General features: G+C 56.2%; 2 protein-coding genes across 2 annotated transcripts in view; one reads left to right on the top strand and one right to left on the bottom strand.

The window, feature by feature from the left end:
- Positions 1 to 7,550: 7,550 nt before the first annotated feature.
- On the top strand, positions 7,551 to 7,876 carry CTXN1 (cortexin 1; the record flags this gene model as incomplete). The annotated part of the gene is made up of 1 exon (XM_082010944.1): positions 7,551 to 7,876. Exon 1 carries the CDS (start codon positions 7,589 to 7,591, stop codon positions 7,874 to 7,876), a length of 288 nt encoding a protein of 95 aa, XP_081867070.1. The 5' UTR covers positions 7,551 to 7,588.
- Positions 7,877 to 12,942: 5,066 nt separating this feature from the next.
- FBN3 (fibrillin 3) overlaps positions 12,943 to 27,586 on the bottom strand; it is a gene marked incomplete at both ends in the record, with an annotated part of 107,974 nt that continues 93,330 nt past the window's right edge. Inside the window, 24 exons of the mRNA XM_082011091.1 lie at positions 12,943 to 13,317; positions 14,056 to 14,224; positions 14,736 to 14,967; positions 15,434 to 15,553; positions 16,155 to 16,283; positions 16,534 to 16,650; positions 17,374 to 17,496; positions 18,652 to 18,777; positions 19,000 to 19,206; positions 19,447 to 19,572; positions 20,156 to 20,287; positions 20,577 to 20,699; positions 21,151 to 21,270; positions 21,510 to 21,635; positions 21,911 to 21,976; positions 22,429 to 22,581; positions 22,668 to 22,793; positions 23,163 to 23,282; positions 23,929 to 24,057; positions 24,270 to 24,386; positions 24,625 to 24,750; positions 25,261 to 25,386; positions 25,881 to 26,006; positions 27,066 to 27,137. Coding sequence (XP_081867217.1) covers positions 12,943 to 13,317; positions 14,056 to 14,224; positions 14,736 to 14,967; positions 15,434 to 15,553; positions 16,155 to 16,283; positions 16,534 to 16,650; positions 17,374 to 17,496; positions 18,652 to 18,777; positions 19,000 to 19,206; positions 19,447 to 19,572; positions 20,156 to 20,287; positions 20,577 to 20,699; positions 21,151 to 21,270; positions 21,510 to 21,635; positions 21,911 to 21,976; positions 22,429 to 22,581; positions 22,668 to 22,793; positions 23,163 to 23,282; positions 23,929 to 24,057; positions 24,270 to 24,386; positions 24,625 to 24,750; positions 25,261 to 25,386; positions 25,881 to 26,006; positions 27,066 to 27,137 — 3,386 coding nt within the window. The remainder of the gene's footprint in view (positions 13,318 to 14,055; positions 14,225 to 14,735; positions 14,968 to 15,433; positions 15,554 to 16,154; positions 16,284 to 16,533; positions 16,651 to 17,373; positions 17,497 to 18,651; positions 18,778 to 18,999; positions 19,207 to 19,446; positions 19,573 to 20,155; positions 20,288 to 20,576; positions 20,700 to 21,150; positions 21,271 to 21,509; positions 21,636 to 21,910; positions 21,977 to 22,428; positions 22,582 to 22,667; positions 22,794 to 23,162; positions 23,283 to 23,928; positions 24,058 to 24,269; positions 24,387 to 24,624; positions 24,751 to 25,260; positions 25,387 to 25,880; positions 26,007 to 27,065; positions 27,138 to 27,586) is intronic.

The raw sequence follows: 27,586 nt of genomic DNA, 5'->3' as shown, positions 1-27,586 counted from the left end.
GCTGGGGATCACAATTATGCTCCTGCGCTACCGTTACACATCGAGGAGTTTGCTTTTATGGTTTGGTGGTTAATTTTTGCAGGATAAATTTTTGCAGCGGGGAAATTGCTGGCACTGTAAAGAGGAAGCAACGTGGGCAGGGATTGCGTTAGCTCCCAGAAGCTATATGCAACCTTGGCACCTAATCCACATTTCTAGGCACCTCCAACAGCCAGCTGGAGTCTTTTCTGTCCCCTCCTGAGCACCTAGATGAGGAGGGATGAGTCCCTTTTTCTCCTGAGCAGGTAGCAGTGGGTGTCCCCCCAGGTTTCCCTCACATGAAGTCTCCTCATCCTACTACCTGCCTCTGCCTCCTTGGGGCTCCTGTACACCAGGGACTAAGCTCTCTTCTGTTTTCTTTTTCATGTGCAATGATCTGCTCTTCAGCAGGTGCCGGGAACGACGCGTGGTCGAACTAGTGATGGCTTAGGGGAGAAACTGTGCTCAAAAGGGGCATCCTGCTGCCAGGGCTTGACCTGCAAATGTTCCCGAGCGGCTGGGGATGGCCCAGTCCTTCTTGTGGGGGCCCTGGGAGGAGCTCAGGCAGCCAGGCTGTGCCAAGAGCTCAGGGGTATTGGTGGCGTGACCCAGTATATTTATTTGCGGGTCATTTTTCACTCGCTGACCTCTTCCTGGCAGAGGCCTGGACCCTGTTATTGGTTCATCTTTTAGCTTTGAGGATGTCCCTCGAAGCCGGGTGTGGATAATGACCCTGTGGTCAGTCCGTCCTGGTCATGGCGATCAACCATCTGGCGCCAGTTCTTCCCTCGAAATTGCACCTCGTCTGGGACAGACATGGGCACTGTGGACAGACAGGGGTCTTGGATATCTCGGAGGGACAGCAATGCAGGCGTGCTTCCCTGGGGGTCAGAGGGGCTTTTGTGGGGGGCACAGGCACCCAGGAGCCATAGCTGGGGATGGGCAGGCTCAGCCCCCAGCCCTGTGCTCTCCCACGGTCTGGCTTTCCCAGGCAGGCAGCTCATGAAACTTCTCTTGTCTCCGGTTGCTGTGCTCCACCTTTTATTATAATTGATTCTGCATTGCCATAGGAACCCGCTCCAGTGTGAGTGAAGAGCAGCTGCCTTCCCTGTGCGCTCTCCAGGAGAGAGGCGGCTGCTCCTTCCCTCGAGATGGCAAGCGATGGAGCCGAGAGCCCGTGGCAGCCAGGTACCATCCGTGCCCCATCCCCTCGCGTGCCCACGCTGCGGGGAGCAGAGCTGGGGAGTGCAAGGGGGGTAGTTCCCTCTGCGCTCAGCTGCCAGGGACCCCCCACCCCTTGCGGTGGTGGGCTCAGGAGGTGGGGCCGGGTCTGTTTGTCTGGTGCTGGGGTCCAGTCTGTCTTCTGATGGCGGTTGTCAAATCTGGATGGAGAGGGCAGGAGGTTGGGCGTTGGGGTGGGGGGGTGGGAGCAATCTTTCCTGGGGGGTTACCTTCTTCCCAGGTGGCTTGATTTGTCAGTGGTGGGATTTCCACGTGTGCTGGGATGACTGTGGAGAGCAGGCACGTGAAGGGTGTGCTGCAGACCCCTGCACTTGGCCGGGCTTCCCATGCCCCCCACGGGGACCAGGGATCACAGAGCCTGGGATTTGGGAGCAAGCATCTCTGCTTAGCTGGGGCTGGGCTAAACCTCCCCCTTGGCTGAAGGGTTGTCCCCTTCGCTTGCAAAAAAGTGGATGGGGCATCCCTCACGCTTGGAGTCTCACGCTCCTGCCCTGGCGTGATCCGCTCGGTTCTCCCCTCCGTGTCTGTGGTCTGCTCATCCTCCCCTCCCTGCTGGGCACGGCTGCAGTCCTGTCCCGCAGAGCTGCCTTGCTGGGAGAGCCCCTCCACGGTGGCTGCATGGGTTTGGAGAAGCCGTAGTGGAGAAGGTGGCCCTCCCATTTGCCACGGGCTGGTTTAGAAGCGGGCTGGCCCTGCTCTTAGGTCAGGGTTTGGGAGTACAGACGTGCTGGGCTGGAGTCCCAGCCTGTCCTGCCGTTCCTTGCGGTGGAAGGTGCTTGAAGAGAGATGGTGCGAGCAGGCTGTAGAGCGCGAGGGGACTCTGCCTGCATCAGGCCAACGCGGGATCCTGCTGAGGCTTGGGTTCTTCCTTGGGCACAAGGTCCAGAAAGCATGGCAGGGTGTCTCCTGGGCCCCATATGTCCTTGTCCGACCGCACGCTGAGCCCTGGCAGGCCCAGGTGATGGAGAGGGGCTGAGAGGGTTCGTGAAGGAGCCCGCGGGATCCTGCTGTAGGTAACAAGCATTAGCAGACGGGGAGCCTGGATCTGCACTGTGGGACCTTGGTGGAGACTGGCTCTGCCTGCCCCTGGGCAGCTGCCTGGTCTTTGCCTGGATGGCCAGGGTGAGATGCCCCTGGGAGGTGGTTCAGACGCAGCCAGGCTGAAGGGAGGACCCGGGGGGGTCTCAGCGTCCCTCCCGGGGTGCAGCAGTGTCTGTATGACGCAGGCGCCCACCTCGGCGGCGGAAGGAGGGTCCCCGCCAGGGACGTGCAGTGCTGGGGTTAAGGCTCGGGTCCCTCCCTGGCCGCAGTAAGAGGGAAGCTGGGAAGGGGAGGTTGCACATGCTTGCTCTGCCGGCAGACTGGATTCCTGAAATGGGAAACAACTTTTTTCCTGCTGGGCCTGGCTGTCTGCTGAGGAAGGACAGAGGAGATGGCCCCTGCACCAGCAGTTGGTGGGAAAGGCAGGAGCAGATTTCCAACAGATTCCATGCAAAATGCAGCAATTTGGCTTTGGGATGCACAGGAAGGGAAGACACCTGGATAGCCCTGGCCCTGTTTGCTCGCAGGTCCAGAGTGCGTCCCGTAAAGGAGCGGGGGAACACAGCCCTGCATTCTCAGCGCCTGCCAGCCGGGAGGTTCACGACGTGCTTTAACACGGGGCAGAAATTCCTCTGAGGACACAGTGCAGCTCCTCGCTCCAGCGGTCTGCATCCCGCTGGAAGCTGCCCCCGGCAGAGCCTCTGCTTGCGCTTACGCTGGCAGCCGCGCCGAGCCCCAGCGCGAGTCGTGCCTCTGACCCCGCAGCATCGTTTACTGAAAAAGGCAACGTAAACCCTGCAAAGCATTCAGCTGCTCCACGAGCGTCCACGCCACAGTGCCGAGCACCAGGGTGCGCGTCCCAGCAAGGCGTCCAGCTGCCTCCACCCCAGCGGGGGCGAGCGGACCCGGCGCGGGCGGACGTACCCTTTGCTTTGGGAGCGCAGAAGGGGAAGGAAGGAGGGAGCACCGCAGCCCTGCTGCACTCGCAAGTAAAGCCTTTTCCCATCTCTGAGGAGCTTAGGTCCTAGAAATCCTCCTGCTTAGGCAGAAACTTGTTTGCCTGCAATCCTTGCGAGGGCGTTCGCTTTCGCATCTCCCTGGCGATCGCATTTGCTGCCTGGTTGCAACAGGCGGTTGTGCAGCATGTGCAGCAATGCCGTGAATATTAACCAAGGGGAGCGCACGGAGCCGGGTCCTGTGAGACCCCCGAGACCCTTGGCTCCCAGGGAGCAGCAGACGCGCTCTCAGCCCTGTGCCGGAGCCCCGCGCCGGTGCTCATGCTACGCCGCTCCCCTGCCCTGCTCGGTTTGACCACAGAGCCATCTCTGTTAGACATTCCCAGGACCCTGGATGCACCTATCGTTTGGATTTTTCTCCTAGATGTCTCAAATAGGTTTGTGTGGGGAGCAAGAGTAGGGTTGTGCTTTTCAACGCAGGCTTGTTTCAGCACTGTCCCAGTGAATTTGCCCCAGTTCTTATTCTGGGTGCAGTCATTTTATTCTGGTCTTTACGAAAGCTTCATTTGAATTTAAGCATTTTAGCCCCTCCCAGCTCTCCGCCATCAAAACTAGCTCCACTTTCTCCTTTTAAGACATTAGTTTCATTTCTCATTGTTATATAATCGTACATGTCTATTTTTGGTTATAGAGGTACTAAGTTGAGTATATTTAAAAGCGTGCAAACCGAGTAATTCACTAGCCGTTGGACTGCATCCGTGACACCGTGCAATTAAACCCCGCTCCACTGTGGCTCATGTCCTGTCATCTTCCAGTTTCATTCTTTGAGCAGTTCTAGCCTTTCTGGTGCGATTCTGCTTTATTGTGCAAATCATGTTGGTCTTTTTCACTTGGACCGTGCACTAACGCAGAGCGAAGGATGGCTATGCCAAGGCTCCCGGATTCATCTTTTATTTGATGGTGGGAGTAAACTGTTTGAAGGAGGAACAGATTTCTGAGCAAGGTTACTCCACTGTAAATTGGAAGTAAGCAACACCTGAAATGTTAGTATCCAGAAATTGCTCCTGGCTGGAACAGAAGACTTCTTCCAGCTGCTTTCCCTAATTAGGCTCTGATTCTGCTTTGGGCACTTCTTTGGGGTTTTCCATCCATCACCCATCTCCAGGTCTTGACTCCTGGTCAAAAACCTGCAAGGAATTAAAGGGTGGAAGAAGCTGGCACCGGCGGGAGAGTCTGGGTGTAGTCCAGCGAGCAGGCTGAGTCATGCCAGTGCTGTGCAGCCCCATCCCTGCTGAGATCCCACAACCTCCTTCACTGCCCACTCAGATTCTCAGTTTGGAGGTGTCTGCAGTGGGAAGGGTGAGCCCTCCATACCAGATGGCATCCTGCACCGGTAAACACTGCTCTGTGCTGCTTTTTAACTAAATATCTCGTTAGATATTTGCCGATCCCAAATTAACATTTAATTCGTGTTTCATACCCAGAAAAATCTCACCGCAGCATCGCTGAGTTGTTGACAGCGATCCTCTTCCTTTGTGAGTTCTGTCCCTATTAAGCAATTTGCTTGCTCCTGTATTCTTTTTAGTTACTAAGGGAACGTGAATCTTAATAAAACTCAATCAGATGTTCCTTAAATAACAGCTGCCTTCATTTAACTCTCTTATCAGCTGTTTTTTGCTCTGCTCAAAATTCCCGGGAAATTAAGATCTGATTCTTCACACAGTAATGAAAAAGGAACACATCCCAAATGTGAGGGAAATCCTTTGTCCTGAATACTATAGGATATAATACTAGGGACACTATTTAGCAGAAAATCTGGTATTTTGTCCTGAATGTGCCCATTCCTCCCTGCACTTTTGATGTGAGTCAGTTGGGCATCTCCAGACACATGATTTGTGCTTGGGTCACTTATATTGTAGCAGGGCCTGCCCTGAGCATCTCTGGCACCGAGAATCATGAAAGGGGATTTTCTTAACCCAGATGAGTCCGTGGGAAGCACAAATCTCCCTGAGCACAGGGAAGCGCAGCGGAGAGGCAGCGGTGCCCCGGCAATACAATCCTTTCAAAGCCCGGGGGGGTCCCGAGGGCTCCCAGGGCACGAGGAACCAGGAGAGGAGCTGGAGGCTGTAGAGAGCTGCGCCTGTCCCCAGAGACGCCCGTGGGGAGGAGCGGGATGCTCTGTCCCATCAGTGCTCCTCCATGGGTGGGCGTTCCTCCCCTCGATAGCACCACATGGAGCCATCACCCGCTGGCTGGGGAGGGGAGACCCAAGTGCTCTTTGCCCGAGTGGAAGCTCCTCCAGCTCAGTTCACTCATCCCCACCCTCACGTTGCGTATGAGGAGGTTGAGGTTGGGTATTAGGAAGGGTTTCTTCACCGAAAGGGTTGTCAAGCCCTGGAGCAGGCTGCTCAGGGAAGCGGTGGAGTCACCATTCCTGGAGGGATTTAAAAGATGTGTAGACGTGGCACTTAGGGACACGTTTTAGTGGTGGGCTTGGCAGTGCTGGGTTAACGGTTGGGCTCGATGATCTTAAAGGTCTCTTCCAACCACAACGATTCTGTGATTCTGCGGTGTATGGATATATGGGGGAGGGATAAATCCCAGCTTGATGGAACCTTGACAATCCAAGTGGCTTCTGGATGGAGACACACTGGGGGTGGCTGGTGTCTGCTCGACGTGACATGGGGTGTGGGCACAGTTTGCCTTCAGAGAACTGCGCTGGGTACGTCCCTGCAGTAGCATAACTATGTCAAACCAGGGCAAAGCCCCCCGCTCAGCCCCAGAGGACACCTGGAGCCTCAGCCAGGAACTGGGAAGCTGGTATTAATGGAAGCTCTTTTGGGGTGGTCAGTGTTTGGGGGGCTCAAAGATACCCTGGCCAAATGTTGATGCAGGGATGCCAGCTCAGGGCTCGCCACCCCCATGGGCAGGGGTGTTATGGTGGTGCTTTGTCCCAAGAGAGACCAGGGCTGCGTTGCCCAGTGCTGTACAGACAGCTATCGAGAGCACACCCCAGGTCTGGCCTAGACGTGAGAGACGTGTCTGGGAAAGGAAAGTACCAAGCGACTGGGGTGAGCAGCCGGAGAGCAGCCGTGCTCACCTTGTTGCTGCTCTTGCCCTTTATTTTGCTCCTGTTATGTGAAATTATTTTTAAAGCCTGCAAATACTTTTCCTCATGGTGTCCTGGGAGCTGCAGATAAAGGAAAGTGAGCAGGTCCTCAGCGTGAGTCAGAGCCGTGCTGAGCCTGCTCTGGTCTGTATCCGGGTGCCTCGGCCTTGGGACTGGGCTCTGCCTTTTCCTTTCCCGCTGATACTGCTCCCAGACGGAGAAAGCATTGCTGCCTGGGAGGGCAGGGCGATGCTTTGGCTGTTTCCCGAGATCTCCCAGTGGGGCTTTTTTTTTTTTTTTTTTTTTGGTGGAGTCTCCACAGCCCTGAGAGCCAGGGGAGGTTGCTGTGGATGTTCCCCCAGCTGAACTCCATCCAGCGCTGGTCTGACAAGAGACACTGAGAACTTCAGAGGCGCCTTGTGGTGTTTGACTCCTAGTGACTGTGGTGCTTTTAATCTCCTTTGCTATCTTTGTCCTTCTGCTTTGCATCCCTAGCCCGAGAAAGCTGGACCCTGGAGATCTTTCCTCAGTGACGTGGCTGTTTGGACACAGCCTTCTCCTCCTTCTGCTGCAGTAGCAATGCCAGTGTCCCCATGCAGCTGCAGTGAGGTAGGTGCCCTTCTTCTCTGTCGGGACTGAGCTCCCTCTGCGCCTGGTGCGAACCCAAAGGCAAATACAGCAGCTGGGCACGCGTCCCTCCGTAGGAGTGGGCAAACTCTAAGCTTGTGTCCATTTTGGGAGAACTTCAAAGACCAGCCTAGATAAAGACCTGAGCAGTCCACTCTGACTCCACAGCTGAGGTCCTTTTCAGGGTGAATTTTCCTGTGATTCAGGGCAGCGGGTCCAAAAGGGTCCTGCAGCACTAGCCTTGGCAGGCGGGCATCCTCTCCAGAGGATTGCTGGGGATTTATGACCAGAGAGGTAAGCTCTGCAGCAGTGCCCTGGACTGCCCACCCATCCCCTGCCTTTGTGCCCCTCGTGAGTGGCTTCCCGAGCTTGCTAGAAAACCAAGGATCCACTTGTCAACTCCCCTGCTCTTCCCTGCCCCTGGTTATTTAGCAGAGTCAGTGTAGCCTGTGGCCAGTTCCTCCTCCCTCACCACCTCTGCTTTCCCCTCCAGGAGCTCTTGGCCTGGGCAGGAGCGAATCCCGAGCTCGGCGTATCAGTGCCGGTGGCTATGGAGTAACCCGTGCTCTGGGTGCATGGGCACCAGGGCGGCCGAATGCGCCCTGCCCACGCGCTCCTCGCCTCTGCCATGAATGATGCATCGACAATGGATTATGAACTGCTCTCCCCCTCCCTGGTTGAGCACCCAGCCGGCACTGCGGGTATGGATGCTGAGCAGAAAACCGTCTTTGCCTTTGTCATCTTCCTCCTGGTCTTCTTGGTGATGCTGATGGTGCGCTGCTTTCGCATCCTGCTGGACCCCTACAGCCGCATGCCCGCCTCCTCCTGGACTGACCACAAGGAGGGGTTGGAGAGGGGCCAGTTTGACTACGCCTTGGTGTAGAGGGCAGGGATGGGGCGAGCCTGGGCGCTCTGTGTGCCTCCCACCCCGGCTGGCCCCGGCCCCGGCCCCCCCTTCCTCTGTGGTGTTGCCCCGGGCCAGCAGAGATGCTCTGGGCAGGGAGGTGAGGTCGGGCTCTTGTCCGGGGTGGGTTTTCTAGGGGTTTCTCTCTTTTCTAAGCACTTTTCAGTTCTCTTTGCAGTCTGCGGGACTCTCGGCGAGACGTGTTGGAGGGGCGATGTGACTCCGCGTGGCCTCTGCTGCCCGCCGTGCCCCCCGGCAGCGTCGCGCGCTGCGGCGAGGGGCAGGAGGCGATGGGGCAGGGCGCGGCGGGACCTGCCCTCAGCCGCGGCCCGCGGGGCTCCTGCTCTGGGCGGCTCTGCCTGGTGCCAGGCCAGAGCTGTGACCCCCACCTCCTCCTGCCCCCCCGTGTCGCCCTCGTCTGTGTCCTGCGGGGAGTGCTGACCGTGGTCCAGTGTGCGCGTGTGTGTGTCCCTGTAGCTGAGCTGTGTCTGTCAGGGGGTTTATAGGCACCAGACCCAAGTGCTGGCTTTGTTCCTCTCTGTGTGGCAGCCCCCAGTGCCCGCCGCCCCCCACAAGTGAGGGGGAGATGGAGACCCCCCACGCGCAGCCCCCTCTTGGCACCCAGCCCTGCAGCCTGCTCTTCGCTTTTACACCGTTAGTGACCTGTCCCTGCCCACCTGGTGGAAACGGTCTGAGCAAGGTGCAGCCATGCAGCTACCTGCAGACCTGCCTCAGTGGCCCTGCTGGGATCCCAGGAGGGATCAAAGGTCCCACACGATGCCTGGGAGATGCTCCTCAGCTAGCCTAAGCCTGGCAGCCTCCCACCGGTGTCCCATTCCGGCCAGTCCCTGCTCCAGCAGGACCTGGGTGGCCTCCCCGTATCCAGGGGGTCGCTGGGGGTGGCCGGCCCTTCCCCGGCTGTCCCGCATCTGGGTATCAGAAGGGCTGTGTAAGTAGTCGAGGGGAAAACAAGGCTGTCCTCCTGCCCATCTGTGGGAACCATGCCTGTTGAGTAGGGGTGCTGCGGCTAGCCACAGGGCTAGCACAAAGCCATGGTGGGTTACGGCTGTGGGCCACTAAGAAGCTTTGTACTAAGGGATTTGAGCCCATGGGGGAGAACTTCATTCCCCACCGTGGAAATAAAGCTGCACTGTGCTAACCCCACACAGCTCTTTCTCTGCTCTTTGATGCGTCCCAACAGGCGCTTGGAGGAGTGCCGGCCGCTCCCCAGGCAGTGAGGGGCTGCCCCACCACTCCGTGTCTGAGCCAAGACCCCACATCTCCCAGCACAAGCTGGAGCAGCTCCAGAGGGGGCGGGTGCCATGTGGGACAGGGGCCTCACCACCAGGCCATGGTGCTGTGGGCGTCCCGTACCCAGGCACGTGCTCTGTCGGGACATGCAGAAGTGCTGCTTGGCCGCAGGACGGCACCCGGGCCGGTGGTGCTGGGCAGGGACAGCCACAGCCTGGCTACGTCCGCTCCAGGACCTGTGGGCTGTGCCTGGCTGAGTCTTCTACGTCAATCCGGCTCCGCAGGACGAGCGCAGCCGTGCGGGCGGCAGCCTGGTAGGGTCTGCCGCAGCCAGAGGGGCCTCCTGGATGTGTGGGTGCAGGTGGCCGAGGCTAATCCATGACGAGGTCACCGCCGGAGAGTGCCCGGGGTCGCAGGAGCACTGACATGGAGGAAGACGCAGCTGCGTGCTGCAGGGAAGTGGCTGGCAGGACGTGGGTACCCAGGCCCAGCGCCGCCCCGGCACCGCTCACCTGCTGCCAAGCCCAGGAACCGGTTGGGAAGCGGTTTCCATCGGCTGCCGGAGCTCCACGGGAGCGCGTTTTCCTTTGCCCGGGTCTCGTCGCGTGATTGTCCCCCCAGCCAGCGGCACCCCTGCTCTCCCACCACCCAGCAAATGGTGGGCTCCCTCCCGGGCGCGGGGATGCTGCGGCCCTGCCTGCCCTCTTGTGGCACATGGCTCTGCATCCGGCATGGGAGGCCAGGAGCTGGCTGATAAACCCAGAACGCCAGCCTGGAACGAGGGTTTGAGCTGAACTCAACCGGCTGGACCCCGACTCCTGGAGACACGGCCCGGCCTCTGGCCACGCGCCTGTGTCGTCGCACGCCCTGCACGTCACACGCGCCGCGCAGTCCCGACGAGCCCTGCCTGGCGCGACGGCTCAGCAAAGCCACCAGCAAGCAGCGGGAGTGGTGCTGCTCCTCAAAGGGGACGAGCCAGGAGCCAAGGGAGACCAGGGCTCGGGCAGGGATGAGCAGGGCAGCATCGGTGGGAGCAGCAGGATTGCCTCTGCTCTCCCGCATCCCCTCCGTCTCCTCTCCGCCAGCCCTTCTTGTGCCCCCGCCATCCCTGTCCCGGCCCCTGTAACCTCTCCTCAGCCCAGCAGCAGCGATGGGTGCAGACACCCCTCCTCCGGCTCCAGCTCAGACCTCTGGCATCACTCTCCTTCTACTCCCCGGCTGGGAGAGGGCGAAGGATCAGGAAAGACTTCGCTGATGGGTCTGTCCCTCCTCCGCCTTCTGCTCCGAGACTTTGGGAAGGACCCCAGAGCCCCCGTGGGCGCTGGGCCACGCAGAGGAGGGAGAGCTGGCTGAGGCTGCAGGAGTGAAGCTGTGTCCCTGAGGGGTACAGAGGAGGAACCAGGCTGGGCTCCCTCCGTGCTGGAGCTAGGATGGGTCCTGCCGCACCCCCAGGCTGCCTCCGACGGGGGGTCCCCACTGCCCCTCGAGCCCGGCGGGCGGGCAGGGTGCTGCCGCCGCTGCACCCAGACCAGGAGGAAGACACAGAACCGCTTAACCCAAAATAATTTTATTGTTGCTGTTGCTTCTGATACAAAAAAGGAATTCCACAAAGAGCCACCTCTCTGTGCGGGACAAGGGGGCACAGGTTTTGGGTTTCAACACTTCCCCGCCCCAAAAAAAACAACCAGCAAGAAATGTCAATACAAAAAAAAAAAAAACCCAAAAAAACACCGCACCAGAGAGGAATGAAGGAAACCTTGAGCTTTTTCATTGGAGACTTTTGGCTCAACACACACACACAAACCCATCTCTGCTAATTTATTATTATTAATAGTTTTTTTTTTTTTTAAAAAAAAGCACCTGTTGGAAAAACAAAACAAAACAAAACAATAAAAAAAACCCCCAAACATCAGGCCACCCATCCTGTCACAAGCTCTGGGACTCTTGCAAAATCCAGAGTCTGGAGCTGCATTATGCGAAAGAATTTTCAAGTTTGACGTTAGCCCAAATACAGTATACATACACTTCCTCCACCCCATGCGGCGGCAGCGTACCGGGAAAAAAACAACCCCCCGCAAGTACCAAAAAAAGCTACAGGAATATGCACTCCTCACAACAACGAGCAATCGTAACTTTGGTGGTTATACATAAATATTGAAGGGTGGATGGATACAGTGCACTAACGCTGACGATTCAATACCAGCACCAGCTTCTGAAAGCACCTCAGGTCTGTGGATAAGGTAGTCTTGTGTGTCACCAGAGTGAATTAGCACCTTTCTTTCCTGTGGTGATGCACAGGGTTGATGCAGAACTGAAAAGATGGATGCAAAACTAGGAAACGGCATTGCAGAGAGCAGCTGGGTGAGGAACACTCTCGAGGGAGGGAGAAAAGCCCACCCGGACAGAACGGTCTGGACAGGCTACTTGAGGCAGCAGGGAGACCTCAATTCACTTAATTAATCTTTTCCAGACTCTTTTTAGTGCATTTCTTTTGTCTGCATTAACCAGAGACTGTCCATCTCGGTTGTCACCTTGGACTGACCAAGATGTATGCGACAACCGGAGGGGGGTGACTTGCAGCCCCCGTTCTCAGAAGCGCTCCTGGCTGGGGGGGTCTGGCCATAAGCACCAGAGCCACAGAGATGGGGTGGCTCGGCGTCAAGGACTGTTTGCGAAGTGGAGCTCTGGCTGCCCCTGCCTCTTTGCTCCTGCCAGGCTGCAGGGACACCCCCCCCCATCTCCATCTTGCTCCTGCTGGTGGGAAACTCTTCACAGGATTTTCAAACACTCGCAGCGGCGGGGGCCAGGCAGTCGGCCGCTGCAGCACGCCACGTACGTCCTGCCGAGCCCTCCATCCCCGCTGGCACGGGAAGCATCCAGATGCTCTCTACCAGACTCACGATATTTTTCCTGCCAGTTTAGTTTGTCCAACCACATTCAACAATGCAATTATTTGCCTTTGCCCAGAGCTCCTCCTCATTTACAGAAGGACACCTTAACCCCTGGACTTGCTGGAGCTCTGGAAAAGCCCTTCCAGCTCCAGGCTTTGGAGGGCGCGCGTACGTTCAGCATACCGCAGCGTGAAAACCCTCGGTTCCCCACAGCAGCCTGCGGTCCCGGGGCCTGGCTGCTTCGTGATGTGAGGTTAGCAACCTGAACTGCCCCTGCACCCAGAGGTGACCTTTTCTGTTTGGCAGAGGAGCCCAAAAGGACAAGAGGACATGGAGAGGACAGAGAAAGACAGAGCACAGCCGGTATAGGTATGGGATGGTTTCTGCAGCACCAGCATGACAACGCAGAAGCAAAGGAGGAACAAGAGCTGCTGGGAAATGCACTACACCCCACCGTGCCATAGCTCCTTCCAAAGCTGCCCCCAGACCCCTCGCACTTTTCCTGGGCTGTGGGGTGGTGTCGGGCCTGTGCCCATGAAGGACAGGCAGCTTCCCCATGGTACTGCCCTTGCCAGCTCGGACTGACAATGTCTTGCTTAAAGGAGATGGGCAAGAGCTGAGCAGAGGGAGGGAGGCCCTGCTAACAAGGTTTGAACCTTTGGCAAAGCTTTCACGAGCTCTTTGGCGGTGTGGCTTGGCTTTGACTCAAGCACCCCGTGAAGCGGAGTCTCCCTGCACAGCCAAGGTGAGTGCTGAGCCCAGAGGGACATTTCCCATCGGTTGTACGGCGCAGTGGGGGAGGTGGTGGCAGGGGGTGCAGCGAGAGAAGAGGCAGTTGTTTCCAGGTGTGGATGGCAAGGCTAAGGACTGTACTGTCGGTTGGGTGGGTGAATCTCGTGGATGTTAGTAGAGCTGGAGCTGGAGCTTCATCCTCAGTGCTTGGCCCAGCTCCCCTGCTAAGTAGTTGAGGTGGTTCTTGGCCTCTAGTTTCTGCAGTTCCCTCTTGCGGTACAGGGGCACGCTCACGATTTCCAGCAGGTAGGTGCCAGGCATTATTTTCTTGCGGCCGAGGTGCAGGTAGCTGAGCCCCTCTTTTTGGTGGATGCGGAAGTAGCCATCCTCGTTCCCATGGGAGATTAGGTACCGCACACGGTTCTCCAGGGGCTCCACAGCTGGCAGGAGCTCCAGGATGTGCTCCTTGTGAGCCAGGTCAGAGAGGTTCAGCATCATGGACAGAGGAGCATCCACATCCATGCTGGCCAAGTTCACAGTGTGATCCTTTGAAAGGAACCAGGCGTTACTTACAGATACCGAGAAAAGCTCATGGCCAGGTGAAGGAGGACTTGTTTCAGAGGAGTTCTGCCCCATGGGCCACCCCAAAGCAGCTCTGAGCAGTGGCTATGACTTTTATGGTCCTTGCTTTCCTTCAAGTGTTTCTTGGTACCCTGTTTGTGTCTCTGAGGCTGAACCAGCCAGTACACACCCCTCATCTTCAGGGGAAGATCTTCCTCCTAATCCTGAAGGACCCATAATGACCTCCCAGTCCAATCTGTCCTGCCCAGGCCCCCAGAGCTTCTTGGGGGAGCCTCAGACAGAGGCCAGAAGTTCCCTCCAAGGAAGAACTTGTATTTACAGTGACAGGTCCAGTCTGGAGTCAGACAGTAAGAGCTGACAGTCCTCTATGGCCCTAAGGAAACATGTGTTTATTTCTTGGTTGCATGTATCTCCAGACATTTGTGGCCAAACCACACAAGTGTGTGTCACTTAAGATTGTCCTGACCTCCTGTAATGTATTGCGAAAGACCTTCCATTTCTCCAGGACTTCTGGACTCAGCGGCACCCACAACCACGCAAGCACCCAGCTTGGGCAGGTACAGAGTGAGCTGCTCGCTCTGTCTGGACTGAGGCAGCCCCAGGAATGGGCACACTGCATGGGATCCACTGCAGGCAGCTATCCCCCAAGGGACCCAGCTCTTGCCTTGCTCCACCCCATCCAGGATGCCACGGATTTCTTACCTGGTGCTTCTCAGTGCCATTGACACTGCGTCGCTGCCGACCCCTCTTGGGGTAGCCATTTATCTTGCACTCGTAGCAGGTTTCAGGGGAGAGCAGGTTGTCTTCATCCTCTTCTTGGGGGGCAGGAAGGTAGGAACCTTTCCCAAACCCCAAGCCAGAAATACAGTGTCTGGTGGCAGAAGAGCAAAGAGACCCTTCTCAGATTCACGCTTCAAGAAGGAAATCTTACCAGTGCCCTCACAGGTTCTCCATGTGGCACCCAGAAACATAGGGTATAGGACATGGCTTGTACAGAACGGCTTGTATACAGGACATGCCTGAGAGAGATCAGGCCACATCTTCCTCAGAAGTGGCCAGTAGGTTTAATCTGTCTGCACTAGACGGATCTGCAGAGCACCTGCTACAGCGTTAGTAGTCGTACTAACCACTGGATTAGTGAAATGGAAGAGGAGATGCACATTAGCATGAGGATCTTGTGATAGGTGAGGCACAGTCTGGCATGGAGAAGCTGAAGACTCATGTGGGAATAGGAACTTACTGGCTCCTAGGGCTCCTTCAAATTGTATTGGTGGCAGAGAGCAGATGGAGCATGTCTAGGGGCACCATGCACTTGGCAGCCTGCAATATCCCCCAGGAACATACGGGTGCCTGTGGGGACTACCTGCTGGCTGCTCTCTTACCCTTGTCCTGCTCGGAAGTAGCCGCCAGGACAGCCGCAGAGGTAGCCTCCGTCTGTGTTGGAGCAGCCGTAACTGCAGGGGCTGCCGCCTGCTGAACATTCATCCACATCCTGGCACCCACCAAAGGCTTGGTCAAAATCAAAGCCAGATGGGCAGACACACTTGAAACTTCCCAGAGTGTTGTAGCAGGAGGCAGAGCCACAGGCAGTGGGGCTGGAGCACTCGTTTTCATCTGCACCCAAAGACAGCAGAACTAGTCAGAAACTTTGCAGAAGGGAGCTCCTCACCCCGCGTGGCCAAGAAAATCTGCCCATGGCCATCGCTGAGTGGGCAGCAGGTTCCCTTCTCCTGGCTGCCTGTGAGACCTCATCCCATGCAGATCCCTGAAGGAATGCCTTGATTTTTTTTTTATCCTCCTACAACGCAGGGAGCTGCTGGCGTCAGGAGCACTGGGAGCTCATCACTCTGCAGAGCAGCTTCCTGACCTTCCCTGTTGCAGAGAGAACCTGGGGCAGTGCAGGTCAGGGCAGGGGCACCGTCTCTGGGCACAGGCACGGTCTGTCCCTGGGCAGGGCAGGAAGATCAGCGTTGGGTTAGCAGAGATGAATCCAGAACCCAGTATCAGAGATGGCCAGGGGTGGCTTAGCTGCCCTCTACCCCCGACCCCACAGCTACAGGACACAAGAGCCCACACTCACCCACACACTGATTCCACTGGTAGTGCTGCACGTAGCCCTGCGGACAGCCGCAGCGGTAGCCTCCGAGCACGTTCTGGCAGCCATGCTGGCACCGATGGTTTCCATCACACTCATCCACATCTGCAGCAATGTAACACAGATGGTGGTGAGACAACTTCTCCCTGTCTTATGGGCAGCGCTGGATGCACAGGGACCATGGCACATGCCTGGCAGCCAGCATCCTTGAGGGTGCTCATGTGGGTGGGTGGTTCTTCTGCCTAATTATGTCTCTGCAGCTTGGAATTGAGTAACACTCTCAGCCCCAAGGCCCGCATACATCCCCTTGCAGCCCCTGCTTTGATATATTTTGATTTAAGGTCTGGCCTGGACAGTTACCAGATCTGTTCTGCTCCAGGCTGCCCGTGCTGAACATAGGCTTTTCTTCAGCATGGTGGGTTTTGGCTGGCACGAGATCTCCCCTGATGAGATACAGGACCATTCCTTTCCCAGCCTTGGCTGCTACAGTTGCAGCACTGAGACCTTCATCTGCTTGTCCAGAAGCCAGTGTTTCTCCAGGCAGGTCAGGCACTGACCTCTCCTTTGCACCCGGGCTTCCTGTGGGGGTTTCTGGTGCCCCACAGTCCCTTCTTGGCTAGACTGAGCTGCCTTAGAGATCGTGAGTGAACTAGGAACTCTTCCGCATGGAACATGGTCTGTCAAAGCCCCAGAGACATAGACCCACCTTCGCAGTTGACACCAGAGCTGTCCAGGGAGAATCCTTTCTGGCACTCGCAGTTGTAGCTGCCTGGTGTGTTCAGACACTGTCCTTTGGCTCCACACAGAGAGGGCTGAGCTGTGCACTCATTATTGTCTGCAAAAAACACCGGTGGCCACTTGTAAGTCCATCCCCAACGATGCGCCCGTGCGCAGCTTTGCATCGTGGAGCTTAGCCCAGTCTGAGCAGCAGACACACAAGTCAGATGCACAACCCCAGGCCCCCAGGAGAGGGGCAGTGCTCTAGAGCCAGAGCTGGGAGGCTGGAAAGACTCTCCCGGGCTTAAAACTAAACCAAAGGGACCTTGCTGGTGCTGTATAGCAAAGCAGCGAATGCCTCTACTCACCAATGCAGGACGAGTGGTGCTGAGTGAAGCCTGGGGGGCATTTGCAGTTGAATCCTCCGATAATGTTCACACAGAGGAACTGGCAGTTATGCTGCTTGGTGGAACACTCATCCAAGTCTAAAGCAACAAGCACAAGAACATGTGTCTCAATTTATTTTACTGAGATATTTTATCTTTGCGGTCTGAGTCTGTGACACCTGCGTGGACATGGTGATACACAGTGGTCCTGGGCAGACCAGGACAGACCAGACATGCCAGGGCATGGACCAGCCTCAGGAACACCGCACACAAAATTCTTACATGAGAATAAGAAGCCCAGGGAGCCTCTCCCCACCTTGCCTGCTGATCATATACAGACACATTTGGAAGATGCAGAGATTTTTCTCTGCCTCTCCTGTAATCCACAAATCCCAGACCCTCCCAAATTCTTAGGCCACCCTCCTCGCAGCCTGGCACATCAGTACTGTGAGAGGTGGGCAAAGGCCCAGCCTGGCAGCTGCCAGCACCAGGAGCAGCCCTGACAGTGACTCTGACGTGAGCAGCCTGCTTGCAGGAGACACACGGGTTCAAGGCTTGGGGTATGCTGTGCAGTCTGGAGGAAAGGGCAAGGAGTATTCATTTTTTTTCCTGATGAGGCAGGTCTGGAGTGCCTGTGGAAGGATGAAACTCTAATGCATCACTCCACGAGGGTCCAGCATGGCACCTTTTTCCATGTCTAGCCCTTCTTCTGTGGCTGAACAGAAAGACTCAACTGTTCTGGCACGTGCTAATGAGCTCTTGCTATCCCTGCTGCTGCCAGAGATGAGGCAGGGTCTCTGCTGCCTTCTCCCGGGTGAATACCTTTGCAGATCTTCCCATCTTCTTGCAGAATGTACCCGCGGGGGCAGGAGCACTGGTAGCTGCCTTCTGTGTTCTTACAGATGAAGTTACACGGCTTAGGGGACTGGTTGCACTCATCCAAATCTAGACTCAAAAGACAAGACACATCAGCATTTGCAGGTTGTGCTGCTGGACTGGGTCCCCACCACGCCTTGGGCTATACAGTCTACCAAGGGGCTCCTGAATACAAGATGATCCCCGGTTTCATGGCCCCACATAACTAAGTGGTCAGGTGGCCCTATGGATCCTGGCACGCCCCGCCCCACATAAATGCATCTTTTCTGCTCTCCAGGAAGCAGGAGAGCGGAGACAGGGGTTTTGAGGGAGCACCTTGGTTTGAGGCAGCACAAGAAATCTAGATCTCCTGCAGGAAAAGAGCTGAATCATCTTCCTGCTCAGATACGGGATGTTGCGTGACCTGGTGGATCTAAGTGGTATCTTTCCTAGCCCATTCCTAGCTGAAGAGATGGGTAGATGCTCCTCCTGAGTACTGGGAGCATCAGGGATGGGGCCGGCCCTGTAGTTCTGCAGCTTTATCACCTCTGCCCAGCAGGGAGTAGCAGCCATGGCTCTGACAAAGCCCGTAACTTTGTGCCATGCTGGAGGGCACAAAGCTGGAGAAAGGGCAAGGATGTTTAGAGAGGAATCCTGTCCTGGTGCTCAAGGTCATATCTGCTCCACTCCTTGGCCCAGAGCTTGGTTCCTGGGAGCCAAGGCCTCTTTTCCACTCTGTGTCTAGGACATACAGCTGCTGGCACGGTCCTGAACACCATCTCAATATTGGAAGTACAGCACATCCTCAACTCCTTCAGTACTCCCCCAGGTGCCTGCAGCTGTGATTCCAGGGGTGCCTTTTACGTCAACATCTGGACTCCCAACGTGGCACTCAGGCTGGCTAGAACCAGCTGCCCTGCCAGCGAAAGGTTTGGCTGCTCACAGACCGTCAATCTCTGGATCACACGCCCTGCCGGTCCCTGTGATCGCTGGGGTCAGAGGGAGAAGGCAAGGAGACTGGGTTTTAAGGAGTTAAACAACATGGAGTGATGACTTTGATGTCTAGAGGACCATGCAAGAGGGCAGAGAGCCCTGCCATGGATATGCAGAACAGCAGGGACAGAGGTGAGGGCAGGTCCCTACTGGGGGCTACAGGACCCTCTCTTTGCATGGTGAAAAGCAGGGATGGAAGCCTGACAAGGCTAAGGGCTGTCCAGAGACATGGGTTTCCTTCTCCTGACTCACCCACACAGGCTGTGCCCGTGATATCTGCTGTGTAGCCCAGCCTGCAGTGGCAGCGGAAGGAGCCGATGCTGTTGATGCACTGTCCATTCTTGCAGAGGTTGGGCAGTACCTTGCACTCGTCGATGTCTGCGGGAGGGAGAGAAGGACCTGTTAGTGCCGGTGCTGTGCCAGCACTGTGCCAGGGCAGCTCAGACTCTCCCAGGGAGAGTACGATTGCATCGCAGAGGCTCCTTGTCTGCTCCGGGCACTCTGTAGGTCTGTCCCAGGCAGTTCCCAGGGGAATTCTGCCTGAACCCACGTCTCTGCTTTCACCCCTCTGCACTGAAGGTGATTTGGGCTCCAGCTCACCTCTCCCATCAGTGGAGTATCCTGGCCCATGAGGACACATTTTCTTGTACTGGGCAGTGCCAGGAAGGGGGCAGAGTTCACACTGGGGGCCCCAGCTGCGCCCACTGTTGCAGCAGCACTCGGATTTGGTGACCAGGTTGCGGTTGGTGGAGGACATCTGGCACATGGTTTGCAGTACTTCAGTGAAGCAGAATCCTTGGCGCGTGTCTGGACAGAGAGAGTGGGGATACAAGGTCAGGATCTGAGGCAGTGTCAGCACCAGGGATAACCGAGCAGCCTGTCCAGCCTGTGCCAGTTCCAGCGTGGAAGGGCAGCGTGGTTTGGATAATGCTAAAGGTAAAGGTGATGCCCCAACAACCTTTCCCCTCAGAAACCCTGAAACACCTGGAAAGCATCATCTGCTACTAAAAAGAGGCTGCTCAAGACCCACCAGGACTTGGTAATTACCAATACACTCTGTGCCAGAGGGACTGACTTCAAAACCTTCATTGCAGTCACAGCGGTAACTTCCCACTGTGTTGATGCAGCGGCCGTTGGGGCAGATTCCAGGCTTGGTGCGACACTCGTTCTCATCTAGGAAGGAAGGAGCCACAAAGAGCTGCATTGAGGCATAGAACAAATTTCAGCTTTCCATGGTAGTACTCAGTTTGAAATGCCCTCACATAGTCCTTGAGGACCACTTCCACATCCTTAGGCAGCTAAGAAACACATCCACTTGCCCTGGACCTCTCCCAAAGCAGGGTGGCTGAGTACCCGGCTTCCTTGGTTTGCACATTCTCCACCTGCAAGTGGCTAAGCAGGAGCTAGAAGTAGAGCTGGGCTCACTCTGCATGCCTGCTGTGCCTAATACTGTGCAGGTCTGGGCTGGCCCTTCCAAAAGCAGCTCAGTGCAAAGAAGCTTGACTCAACAGAAAGGACACATGGCATAATGCTGTGTCATCCTGTGCCGGAACTGTGTAGACCCATGGGTCCAGAGATGAACAGAGGTTTTGTGTGTGCAGGCATCCAGTAGGACATACAGGAAGTTCTGGCACATGGGAAACTCTGGGGAGGAGCTGTTCGACAGCAGGATGTATAATAAAGCTACATGGACAATGCCTAGAAGAGGATGGTCTCTAGCCCCACTGGGAACCCCTCCCAGCCCGGTCCTTGGTACCTGTGCAGCCCTCTCCATCGGGCCTGCGTTGCATTCCTGGTGGGCAGATGCACATGAAAGTGCCAATGAGATTCTTGCACAGCATCCCTCGAGACTCACAGTCGTGCAGTCCTTCTGCACACTCATCCAGATCTGCAACCGAGAACCTCATGAGACCATGTTCAACCTGCCAGCTCTGCAACACTGTGGGGGCAACTAGAAACCGAGTGCTCACATCTGCACTGCTCCACCAGTCCCTACTGTGTTGACCAGGCTGGCTGGCACACGGCATAGACACTCAGGTAGGTCAGAGTGAGCACAAGCCCAGAGATGCCAGCTCAGAAGTCCGGCCGTCTCTCTGTACAGCACCAGACACTGGCTAAGTACAGGGGGCTGGGGAGAGCGTGGGAGCTCCCCTGATGGGTGCAGAAGGGGATTTTACCTCTGCACATTCTTCTGTCTTCTCGGAGGGCGTAGCCAGATGGGCAGGTGCACTCGTAAGAGCCAAAGGTGTTGATGCAGCGGAAGGCACAGAGCAGGGGATTCAGCGCGCACTCGTTGATATCTGGGAGGCAGCAGGAGAGAGAGGAGAGCTCAACTCTGTGCTCTCTGCAGAAGCAGCTGAGCAGTAACAGTGGTACACCTCCCCAGGACGGACTCCCACCCTGTGCATTCATCTCACGAGAACTTTGTTCTACCAAGGCTTCCTGTCATGGTCTTCAGTTTCAGAGGGACAGACTCCTGGTGTCTCAGCAGCTTTGATGGGGACAGAGTCCTGGCTCCTTGGTGAGGCAGTTCCTGCATTTAGGCAGGTCTACAGACCTCCTCCTGGGCTCCAGCCTCCAAGGAAGCTGAAGTGGACCAGTGCTCATGTGGAGATGAGCCCCCGCCCGCTTTTCTGCACTGTTCATTGGAGGCTGACCTGACTGCCACTCATCCAGGCATCAACCCAGTGGGATCACACACATGGCCCAGCATGCAATGGGGGTGAAGGGATTCCCCCCCAGCAGCACTACCTTCACACGTCATCATGGGACCTGGCTCAAAGCCCTCATCACAGGCGCACTCGAAGCCTCCCACCACGTTGGTGCAGGTGCCATTTCCACAAGGGTTGCCAATGGAGCACTCATCGGTATCTGGAGGAAGCCCAGACCACGTTAGGTGGATGAGTTAGATAGGAGAAGTGCACACTGGTCTCTTCTTGCAGCTACAGCATTCAAACAAGCCCAGCAAACCAGAAGCCAGGGTAAAAAGCAAAGGGCAGGGGAGAAGCAAGTTCCTTCTCTCCACACACACACGCACACATGTGTTCGTAGTCTCTGATGTAAGGAGGATAAAAGCAAGAGGGAGCAGATCCCCCCATGCAGACCCTTACCCACGCAGTTGACTCCTGTGTAGTCCAGGTTGTACCCAAAGGGGCACTCGCAGCGGAAGGACCCGTCAGTGTTAATGCAGGCTCCATTTATGCAGACACCCAGGTTCTCTGAGCATTCATTAACATCTAGAAGGGAAACCAAGGCAAAGAAACCTCATGTGAGCAGGTAGCCAGAAACATATTCCTGTCCTCTCAGATACTCTCTCTCCAGAGCCAGGGGCTGAACCACTGGTGAGTAGTCAGAGACCATGAGCTTGCAAGGGAACCCAGTCCTACATCCCTCCCTTCCTGCCACTGGGATTCAACCCTACTCTCCAGATAGCCTAAGTCTGGTTGCTTCCAGGCGAACCTCCCACACCCACTCAGGACAAATTTCTCCTCATCCCTACATCAGACCTCACCTTCTCGGGTGTCACCTGGGCCTGGGATGGCTCCATGGCCATATGGACACAACTCCTGGAAGGCAACTGGAAGAAAGCAGAAAAGTGAGATATGTTTACAATTGTTTCCACTCGCAGAAGCTGAAATGTGCTTTGGAGGCTTCTCGGGCATGACTGAAAGCTTGACAGCCACAAAACCCCAGTTGGTTGGAAAACATCTGTGCTTGCCTTGGATCTGGACGCACCAAGATGCTTTTGCCTTATCTAAAGCCCCACAGAGAACTGAGAGCAGATCCGAAACAGAAAAACAATCCATTTCTCAAGAGCCTGACGGTGGCTGCTGGAGATCCAAGGAATACTGCAGTCCAGTAAGGGCTACTAGGTTTCAAGGCAGTACTCTCCAGATGGAGGAGCCCACTTTGCGGGACAGCTTGCACTGCTGGTTGTCTTTCCTGACCTGCACACTTTCCCCACAGTCTGTGCACGTCGGAGACATAGGCAGCCATCTGTCCCGTGGAGCTAGGTCCCAGCACACCTACCGTTTCCTTCCTGGGGACACAGCTCACAGGGGTCTCCCCAGCCTTCTCCTGGCATCTTGCTGCAGCAACACCGAGCCTTGGTGGTGTTGAAGGCCTTGGGGACAGAGCACTTTCCGTTGTCGAAGCGAGTGAAGCAGAAGCTCTGGCGAGTATCTGTAGGAGGATGGGGAAATGCACAGGGCATTTGCAGATGTCCAGGATGGTTATGGTCACCCCCCACTATGCTGAGCTGCACTCACCGAAGCACCGTCGGCCGTTATCAGACAGCACAAAGCCTGGAGGGCAGACACACTGGAAGCTGCCAGGGGTATTGGTGCATGTCCCGAAGAGGCAGATGTTGGGCTCCTCTTCACACTCGTTGATATCTGGGAGCACCACAGACTTATTACTTACAGAGCAGCCAAAGGTCACTTCTTTCCTCATTGCATTAAAATAAGCTGAAGCTGTGATGTCCGGCGAGCTCTGATGCCTGCAGGCCATCACCCCAGCCCCAACCTTAACCCACCCTCAGGGCAAATGGGACAATGAAGAGGCCAGGGCACAGGAAAACCACAGAGCCTCGACTGCCATGGGAGCAGGCCTTGCCTTGGTCTGTGCCCCACTGCTTTCAAGAGGGTATCTGGGGGTGGTGATGCATGCCCCAGCCCACTCAGGAAGAATATGGCTGTTCTGGGAATAGTCCAAGGTGACCACATGCTGTGCTGGAAATGGAAGAGGCAGAGAGCCAACATTACCGATGCAGTTGTCGTTCTGCACCTCGTACCCAGGGGGGCAGATACAGCGGAAGGAGCCCTCCAGGTTCTGGCAGGTGCCCGGAGAGCAGGTCCCAGGCAGGCTCACGCACTCGTTGATGTCTGCACGGGAGGGGGAATAACCAGTGATAGTGTCTGTGCTCAGCTCAGAGGACTTGGGTGCAGGGTACCTTGCTGCAGCCAGGCCCTACCTACAGCTGCACCCTGCTTTGCCCAGAAAGACACAAGGGAAGCAGATGAAATGTTTTCCAGGGTGCTCTACCTTGTGTACCCTGGGAAGATGGCCCCAGCCCTGCAGGACCTGGTGCTGCAGGAGGCGATGCGGTGGACAAAAGTAACCAGGGTACAATGTGCCTGTCGGCCCCCACAGCCCCTGCCTGCAGGGTGGTTCCCAAGGCATCCCTGGTACAACTCTGCATGCTTTAGGGGCATGGACAGGACAACATTTCTCCTCGCTGCCTGCAGGTCTCAGCGCATGGAAAGGGACTGGCTTGACTGTTCCCCTGCATGGCTGGAAGGGAGATGCAGGCATAGTGGGGCCCAGTCCAGCTTTCCCTGGGCAGTCAAATGACTGGGCTTTGGCTCCAGAGGGCATGGGGCCTTGTGAGTGGCTCTGGAGAGTCCATTGCACAGTTGCCTCTGACGAGACCAGCTTGAGGACCAGGTCTCATAGCACTACACGGTGCCAGCCACGACAACATACAGCTCAACTCACTGGGAAGGTCCAGCCCGCTGCCCGGACACTCACCTACACAGTTCTTCCCATCAGGGGTCCGGTCATACCCCTCTTGGCACAGGCACTGGAAGGAGCCGATGCTGTTGATGCACTGGCCATTCCGACACACCTGCCCCACCAGGGATGAACACTCATCAATGTCTGTGGGAGGGAAATGATAAGCACAGCGGGAAGAGATACGCACAGCATGTGAGTGTCAGTGTGCCACCTCAGCCAGCCCTACACCCCTGACGAGTACAACTACCCTACAGCCGCTGCCAGGTGACACACAGCCGACCCCCTGTATGCCCCGCAGCCGCTGCCGCGTTGACCGCAGTCAGCTGTCCCCGTGGTCAGGACTGCATGCAACTCACCCATGCAGTCATTATTGTGTGTTAGCTCAAAGCCAGGGAAGCAGAGGCAGTTGTAGGAGCCAACTGTGTTCTTGCAGGTCCCGTTTCCACAGGGCTGCCGGTCACACTCATCAATATCTGCAGAGAGAAGGTCACAGCTGATTCAGGGGCTGAGTGGGCTGAGAGCCACTGTCTTGGGTGTGCAGACAGTGTCCAGGCAGCTGCACGACAGCCCTGGGGCTTGCAGGGACAGCCTGGGATCCAGAGGACACAGTGGCCCTTGGCTGTCCTTGGCACTACCCAGCGGGTGCTGGACAGAGCTCACGTCCATCCTGACACGCGATTCACACAGCGGGACTGCAGCAGTCACACTCACCCATGCACATGGTCTGCTCCCCCGTGGCCTTGAAGCCGTTGTGGCAGATGCAGACGTAGCTGCCCTCGGTGTCAACGCAGTCGCCGTGGCTGCAGACATTGGGGATCTCCTGGCATTCATTGCGACCTAAACCAAAGCAAAGCGGGCACTAGTGAGCAGACGGGATGGACCAAATGGGAAAAGCTGAGGCACTGGCCTTCTGCAGACCCCTGCCTGCTGTGTCTGTGCCCGGCAGCACAGCAGAACGGGGTCTTGGTTTTCTGAGAGGTGGCTTCACAGAGAACGAGATTTACGCACTGTGATCTCTAAAAAAATAAATTTAATTGGAGAAAATATCCTGAGCTGCCGGACTAAAGCTGAACTTCACAGTGGCCTTTTTCTCATCCCGCAGGAGCCCACAATGCCTGGGAATTGTTCCAAACGTACAGGTATCCCATAATCACAGCGCAGCCAGCTCATAGTCCCCAGACTTGACAAAAGACCAGGAACCCATGCACGGGACTGGCATGTCCTTCATCCTGTCCTTCCTTGGGTCCACACAGGGCGGTCTGCAAAACCTCCTGAAGAGCCTAGGCAGGGGTGTCAGTGCCTCCCACTCGTGTCTCTGGAATAGGTAGCAAACAGCTCCCATCTTACCCACGCAGGCTCCGCTAGGCGACAGCTTGTATCCAGTTGAGCATTCGCACCTGTAACTGCCCGGGATGTTGATGCAGTCGGCGTTGCGCTGGCAGAGGTTCTCCCCACTGCTGCATTCGTCGATGTCTGTGGAAGGAGAGCAACGCAAACCGTGACTGTGCAGAGTGCCAAGCGCTCGGCAGGCACCATCATCCCGGTAGGGCTGGAGTGGTTCGGTGGTGTGAATTGAATTTTAACCCTTGGTTTGCTCCAACCAGGATAAATTTTCAACCTTTTTCCTTTTTTTTTGCAATAAAATAATGAATTTTAGTTACAACTCTGAACTTTCAAACAGTCAGATTTGCAAACTTTTCCTAAAAAAAAACCAAAACAAAAAACCCCAAAAAAACAGAGGAAGGGAAAATCAGACGGGAACATGAATGAAAATCAGCAAATTTTGTCCAAGCATTGATGCAGAAAATGATGATAATTTCAAGAAGGCTGAGAACACGTGGACTCTTTCCATGCATGCTGAGAGCCCTCACCGTGGTGCCCCATGAGGTAGAGAGATGCTAGTGCCACGCTGAGAGCCCCCACCCTCCTGGGCACCCTTGGCAGCCTTGCCCTGGCTGCCCCGTTACCTTCGCAGATGAGCAGGATGTTGTTGTAGCTGAATCCAATGGGACACTCGCACCTGAAGCTGCCGATTTGGTTGATGCAGACACCGTTCGTGCAGATAGCAGGGATCTCACTGCACTCATCAATATCTGCACACAGACAACATCTCTCAGCATCCCAGGAAGGCAGCAGGGAGGAAAGCATCCCCCATAGCTGGGAGACGGTTGCCCCTGTTCATTCTGAAAAGAAGACTAGCAGGAAAGGGCCAGCAACAAACGGTGGAGCAACTCTTGGAGGATTGGTACCAGACCATGCAGATCATGCCAGGCTAGGGCCACTCTGCAGAGGTCTGGGTACCCAACAGACCCACACAAGACTCCAAGTCATAGGAGCCATGGGATAGCCAACACGTGTTGGGAGGGATCCTACCCAGGACATCCACCTTGCTTTCTCCAAGTGTGTCTCTGCAGCAACATGGACACCTGCTCAGGCTCTGGACCAGGCTGCGTATGGGAAGTTCAGGGCATCACTGAAACACTGAGATGGTTCAACGGTCCCTGACTCTGTCATTGTGCCCAGCACAATCCACCACCAGCCCTGCAGCCCTGCACCAATACCCTCTGTTGTACTTTCTTCCTAGGAGCAGAAGATGAACTCATCTCCTTCCTCTTCAGTCCCCTCGCTGGCACAGCCAAGGCCAGGTGAAGCAATGATTAACTAGTCTGTTGTCTCACAAACTACCAGCAAGCCCATCCTTCAAGACTGCAAAACATCCATGGGCAACCCACAAGTCCCAGGACTTTCAACAGCAACTCTGGCTCTCCATCTACCAAAACACAGACTTGAACCCTCAGTTTTCAGCAGTGCCCTGCAGGCGTGTGAGCGCCAGGGCTATCACAGGTCTGGATCTACCTGGCCACTGGCCACCACCTGTGGTCACTGGCCCCCTGTCTCTCCAGGTGGGACAGAAATCAAGGGACAATTGCAAACGTCGAGAGGTCCAAGCAGCCCAGCCACTCAGGACATAGGCTTGAAGGCTTGGCCAGCTGCTTGCAGCCATGTCTGCCACCTCTTTTCCTTGTCTCTCCTCTGCTCAGGGCTTAATTTACTAAGGGAGGGGAAGGGGAACAAGCTCACAAGCACCGTGGGAAGAAAGCAGAGGGGCAGAGAGCAGATCTGGCTCTGCAGGGCACGGGGGCTCTACTCACCGATCGGTTTTCCCGTGTGGATGTCGATGATAAACCCGGGGGCCTGGTTCCCACACAGGATCTGGTACTCAGCTGGAAGGGGAACACCAAGGTCATGGCCATGCCCAGTGGACAGAGTGGGGTGCAGCGAGGGATGAGAGGGGCAAGGGCCAACTACGGCTGGAGTGAGCAGAGAGGGGGTCTGATGGGCAGGAGGGGATCTGCACGGTGCTTGCCCAGGAGTCGCCGGGGGCTGGCACCTGGGGAACCCCGAGAACACGTATGGCACCAGGCAAAGGGCTCACACGTGCGTGTGCTGCAGGGCACGTGCACAATAAAAGGCACGCACACGCGTCTGTGCGCCTCGCACGCAGGTACAGACTGACTCCGCCACGCGGTGCACGGCCAACACTCCCCACTGTGATGCTGCCGCCTACGCGCAGCCTGCCCACGCAGTCTGCCCGTCATCTCCTCTCCGCAGATACTGTCCCATTCCCCTGTGTCCTTCCAGTGCAATGCATGGCCCCACAGCGCTCACCCAC

The sequence above is a fragment of the Phaethon aethereus genome (assembly GCF_964289735.1).
Source record: "Phaethon aethereus genome assembly, chromosome: 26".
Lineage (NCBI taxonomy): Eukaryota > Metazoa > Chordata > Aves > Phaethontiformes > Phaethontidae > Phaethon > Phaethon aethereus.
The sequence above is the reverse complement of the archived record's forward strand: the minus strand, read 5'-3'. Positions and strand labels throughout refer to the sequence as shown.